Source organism: Opisthorchis viverrini (assembly GCF_000715545.1).
Source record: "Opisthorchis viverrini unplaced genomic scaffold opera_v5_241, whole genome shotgun sequence".
NCBI lineage: Eukaryota > Metazoa > Platyhelminthes > Trematoda > Opisthorchiida > Opisthorchiidae > Opisthorchis > Opisthorchis viverrini.
In genome coordinates, this window is record NW_008751893.1 from 494,366 (window position 1) to 500,410 (window position 6,045).

Below are 6,045 nucleotides of genomic sequence, written 5' to 3' on the forward strand. Positions count from 1 at the left end.
GGAAACAATGCTAAAATCAAATTGATAGTCTTTCTTCAAAGCCATCCTTGAAAGCACCACATTTCTGGACGTTCTCAAATCACATTGGTCTCTGACAATATCAGCACTAGTGTCCTCTATAAGGACAACGTAAGCTGCATAACATCAGAAAAACAGAGACAGGTCAGCAACGTAGATATTCACCGTAAGACACTGGCCAGTCGTGTATCAGACAATCTAACTAATACACGTGAACCACGATGGATTCGATGTTCGTCCAGCCTTAAAACAACGACAGAAATCCGATAGCCTGAGGTGAATATGGAAATTTTTCACATTAGGGTGTCCTCTAAACCCAGTTCAATCGAGAACAGGTTTCCAAACAGATCACACCTGTTTAAAATTTAATGACATCGACTGGCATCCGATCTGTAGCGCATTCACAAACAGGCGGGTGCTGCTAGATGATGGATTTCAAACCTAAATTTCTCGGTATAGTTCAGGCATTAGGTCGGTAGAAGTTCGTCTTCATGGACTACTGAAGTCCAGAGGTACTCTAGTAAGATGAGAAGTATAGCCGTTTCCAAATTAATGGCGATATATTAAAAGGATTTACACCAAATGACAGCAGGCCAAACGCAGAAAACAAAAGAGACGTATTCAAGTAGCGATATATGTACACAATCAAGAACGGGGAGCATGGAATTACCACCGCTTTTGAGTGCTTATGTAAAACACTAAAATGCGAGCGTTATTAAGAGCAGGTAAAATAACAAACAAACCATTGTTTCCTCTAATAAACGTATCTCCATATTTGTTCTTGAGCTGCCCGTCTACATATTCTTCAGTTTGCTCCAAAACTACATTCATGTAACCATCAAGTGATATTAAAACTCCTGTAAGGATGAGCTACCATGCAATAAAACCCACCTCGGTAGTCGGCTCCCGAATTTAGCTTCACAACCACCGGTCTCCCGATGATCAACTTCAAAAAATCGCGGGGAGTTTGCTTGTGACTCATCTCTTATTATTAGAAACGATGAAAATAGCGCTGAAAAACAATACGAGATTGGCGTATTGACAGTACAAGGAATAAGTGGAGCCAAAAATTGGAGTCATGTTGTTACTAATGTTAAGGCTCCAGCTTACAAGCCGGAAGGTCCGTTGATCGAACCCAACGTCAGCCTAGGCTTGAGTAACCTGGCAGTATCCCAGCCCTCGTGTCTCATTACGCTGACATGGCAGCTAAGCACCGAAAGGGCGCTACAGTTGAACGACTTTACGGATATTACCCCTAAGGACATGATGTCAATGCCGTAACAGACCACTTTTGATAGTATGGAAGAAATGGAGAATGGTAATCAGTCTCATGCCTTGATGTTACAAGGAGGGATGATTCAAGAAGTGACAAGATGAAACGTTTAGCCCGATTCCTAAAACTGCTCTTCAAAGAAACACCCAGGGAATTCAAAAAAACCACCGCTGATGGGAAAGGAGTGTTTTCTTATAGGGAGTAGTAGAATTGTATGTGCACACGGGTATTTCAAACCATCTTTCTCAAAAAAGGGATCTTTCATCTGGTTCGAAGTCTTCTTCTGGAACAACTGTGATCACGAGAGCATGGTGCAGCGTGGTGAACGAGCGTGATAGCCATCAGATCTAGTCGTTTAGATTACCAGGAACCAGTGAGTTTTGTGCCACCCAGAAAACTAGAATCAAGTCCATGAAGAAATATACTTTGGTACGAAGACAAATACTAATAAGGAGAAACTGCCTTTTACTGGGCACACGTCTATACCGAAGTGTCGAGTTCTGCTTCATCCTTCATTATAGCTTAGTATCTGTCACTCATTAATTGTTCCGAAATTTGGTAGTGTCGCACACCACGGCCAGGCCAAATACAGTCAAAAGAACATGTTTATGAGGCGGAATAGTGTTTCACTGGAACTCATGCTATCAGCCGTGACAGGCAACCAACAAATCTGGATTAAAGGTACGAAGTGTAGACTAAGAGAAATTCCCACTTCACTTCTGGATGTGTTCCCTCGAAAAAGGGAAAGTTGACTCTTAGTGTTAGTCTCGTGGAGAAAAGTACTCCTTAGGTGTCATTTCAGTGCACAACTTTAATGGTCATAAGTGGCTAAGGTCAAGCTAAAAATGCTCTGACATAAAAAAGACTAACCCTGCCACAATGCTATATCCGGAATAATGCTAAGCTGGGCTTTAAGCTGAGAGCACTGGCTCGTTAAAAAGGATATTGCACATTAATGCGCGAGGTCTAAATGGTCTAAGCCAAACAGCGCAATGAAGGATAGAAGCCGTGAATCAGCCAAGTGCAGCGAAACCAAATTACTACAGAAGGGTAATCAAAATCCGATGGAGGTCGACTGGACAGACCTTCGGTCACTTCACGCTATTGGTTATCCGTGTTTCCAGTATTCTCTCCTTGGTCGGACTACGAAAATGGTCAACCCAACAGAACAGAGTCATGCAGAATTTTCTCGGAAACCAAGTGGCAGCATAGTTCCTACCATTTGGTCTTTTGTTTATTACCAAGGGTGTTCAGCTGTACCTTGAAATCAGCTGGAATTACGGTCAACAGCAAGCATGAGGGAGTCCACAGGCTCGTGCGATCTCCAGTTGATACAAACACCCACGGTGCTTGCTGAACAGCGACCGCGGTGATACATAGTATGCGGGCATCTCGTACATTAGTAAAAGAAAAACCGGAAATCAGGAGTTAGTGGGTGTGAAAAAGCCGGAATGCACCCACCATTGTTGGTGGACCTAAAGACAAAAGGTAAGCAGAACGAATCACGGCTTCCCGTGCTTCTAGACTTTTGGGCATAGATTGGCTTCACACGCAGGATGAAATCTCCATTAAAATGACCTAATTCACTCATATTACCAACAGAACGGTGCTTTTTAAAGAACAATCTGAAATGACAGAGCGGATTCCGTTTATCGTCACACCGTTGAATCTCCTTTATGGAGAACATCATGGAGGAAAGGATGCCCGACAAAAAAACCACTTGTGGTGATGGTTTGCTGTGATCTAGAGTCGTTCACGCATGGTTAACATAGATGGTTTACAAAGAATCTTGTGTTAAATTGTGAAGACAGGCAAGGTGGAAACCTCACGGACGGCCGTAAGTTCTACGCGGCAACACCAAGTGAGTGAAGAGGAGACTAGCAATAGGCCTAGTTCTATCGTGTTGTGTCAGTCGGTTGTACTCTGAACCGAGAGCTGAAACTAGCTCAGGAAAGTCCGAAAAAGATGAGGTGGCGGATGTGAAATTAATCTGTTTCACGAATCCTGTTCACCAACACATGCTGTGAACTTGGTGGTGAGCACGTTATCACTTCCAAGTCGGACCACCCTGCTAGTCTATAGGCTGCTGTATGCTTAACTCGTCCGAATGGTGCTGCGAATGACTCCTGCTGCGTTTTATTAAAACAAAGCACCGATTTCTGTTTGAGTGTTGTGTGAAGGTGCTGTCATCGTTTTTGAGTTTTCCGAATGATATAAAGCTTTTCGCACAATCCTTTCTCTCCACCCTTCAATAAGACGTTTTCCGCACTCTTGCACAGCAGTGTACTGCTGTCAGTGATGATGAATGAAAGATGGCCTGATGCAGAATGCTGCTTTTTTCAGTTTGTCAGGAATGGCGCAAGTCGTGGACGGATACCACCCATCCTGAGAGGAGGCAGACAGGTAATTGTGACTGTCTACCAATTCATACCACGGAAAGCCACCCAGCAGCAGTCGATGGTCTACTCGATCAAAAGCTTACAGGAAGCCAAACACATTTACATTGCTTTGTCATTTTTCACACACGCCAAAAGTCGTCAACAATAGGATCGTTATCGATAACAACATCAGCTCCTGAAGGAGGTGCAACAATCGCGTGAACTTTGTTCAAGTGGTAATCACCCGAGTTGGTAAACATGCTTCCCAATCGGTTTCCCAAGTTCTCAAGTACAATGTCCGACTTGTGATATGACGTGCCGTTTTCGAAATGGCCTGTTGATCCCAGTCCATATTGAGCGACAGGTTTCCCGGTGGATATAGCTGGGACAGTTGGACGAGTAGCACCGGCTGGATGTGAGCCAGTACACCTAAAATTAACCTTGTACTGGTTAGCTCCCGCGAGGAAATAGACAGGCACAACGAATTTCGAGAAGTGTAGCTGAAGACACTCGATATTCAGCGTAGACATTGTTGTATATTTGCTCCCTTTTTCAAAGTTTTCATCATTTATTGCTAAATCACTTTCTCCCGTTTTCAGCTCTCAGTTTCAAACGTTTTGGATGAATAAAACCTAGCTTTCGGGCCCTCAGTTTTTTCCATTGTCATTCTGATTGTCGTTGCACTCCGACCCTCGTCGTACACAACAATTTATTCATCCAAAAAAGTTTTCTTCGAACAATGGATCGATTCTTACGTCCTGAACGATTCGATACCGACCCGAATACTCAAGACTCGGCAGATACCTGGGAGCATTGGTTTTATACTTTCACAAACTTCCTAGAGTTACTCGATTCTCATTCACCAGATAAACTGAAAACCTTGTTTAATTACGTCTCCCCTAGTGTTTACCGATTCATCAAAGACTGCAAAGACTATGAATCAGCCATCGAAACCTTGCGGGAAATTTACGTACAGCCGAAAAATGAAGTTTTTGCACGGCATCTTTTGAACACTTGTAAACAGGACGGAGCTCAGAACCTTGATCAGTTTGTGCAGAAGCTTCGCAGTTTATTGCCAGACTGCCGCTTTACAGCCGTCAGTGCAGAACAGCATACCGATGAAGCGTTGCGAGATGCGTTTATTAGCGGACTTTATTCCAATACTATACGCCAGAGACTGCTGGAACATAAGTCGCTGGATTTTAAAACCGCGTACGACCATGCAAAGTCCCTCGAACTAGCGCAAAAACAGTCGTTGTCGTTTTTGCCGAACACTCAACTTCCCTGTGCCACCGTATCGAACGACCCGCCAAAGTCCCCACGTTCTCAAACGTCATCGCACGAGCAGGCGACTGCTGCCAGTGTGGGGTCTTCATGTTTCTTCTGTGGCTATGCTCGTCACCCGAGATATAAATGCCCCGCTAAAGATGCGACCTGCAAAAACTGTGGGAAGAAAGGGCATTTTCAAAAGGTATGCAGATCTACTGGTCCGCGGAACACCTCATCTGTTTCAAGTGCGCTATCTTGCGTCACTGCAGCGGCTCCTGAGTGTCTAAAAGAAGCAGTCACCGATGTGAAAGCCAATGGTGTCCCGCTTCGAGCTCTTGTTGATACTGGTAGCTCAGAAAGTTTCATTTCCGAAAAGGTAGTCCGTCGTAACAAGTGGTCTGTACTACCATCGTCATCTGAGATAACTTTGGCATCTATCCAGCACAAAAGCTTTACTCTTGGACATTGCTTTTTAACGTTGCAACACAAACAAAACAAGTATCCCTCTTTCAAGTTTTCAGTATTACGTGACCTCTGTGCAGATATTTTGCTAGGACATGACTTTCTTAAGCTTCATAAGTCCCTGGAAATCTCATTCAACGGTGACAAACCTTCTTTTTCCCTTTGTGGTCTAATTGCTGCCAAAATTGAACCTCCCACTTTGTTCGAGCATATTGACCCAAGGTGTAAGCCAATCGCCATAAAGTCCAGGCGACATTCTGCAGACGACGAGGCCTTCATTGCTTCTGAAGTAAAGCGTTTACTTGCCCAAAACATCCTTGAACCCTCGAAGTCCCCATGGAGAGCGCAAGTGCTCGTCACGACAAATGAACGAAAGAAGAAGCGAATGGTGGTTGACTATAGTCAAACTATAAACCGATTTACGCAACTAGACGCTTATCCACTCCCCAGACTTGAAGATTCAAGTACTAAAATAGCTCAATATCGTATTTTCAGCACGCTTGACCTTGAAAGTGCGTATTATCAAATACCCATTAAAGAAAGCGACAGAATTTACACGGCTTCTGAGGCTCGCAACAACCTCTATCAGTTCCGTCGAGTACCTTTCGGAGTAACGAATGGGGTAGTCTGGTTTCAAAGGGTAAT

The 6,045-nt window shown here is 44.0% G+C and overlaps 1 protein-coding gene across 1 annotated transcript; it reads right to left on the reverse strand.

Annotated features, from left to right (window-relative positions):
• Positions 1-690: 690 nt before the first annotated feature.
• Positions 691-1,000, reverse strand: T265_14671 (hypothetical protein; the record flags this gene model as incomplete). Its single annotated transcript, XM_009174698.1, has 2 exons — positions 691-875; positions 910-1,000. Coding segments are annotated over 2 exons (276 nt in total), but the record flags the coding sequence as incomplete, so codon positions are not given.
• Between the last annotated feature and the right edge of the window lie 5,045 nt (positions 1,001-6,045).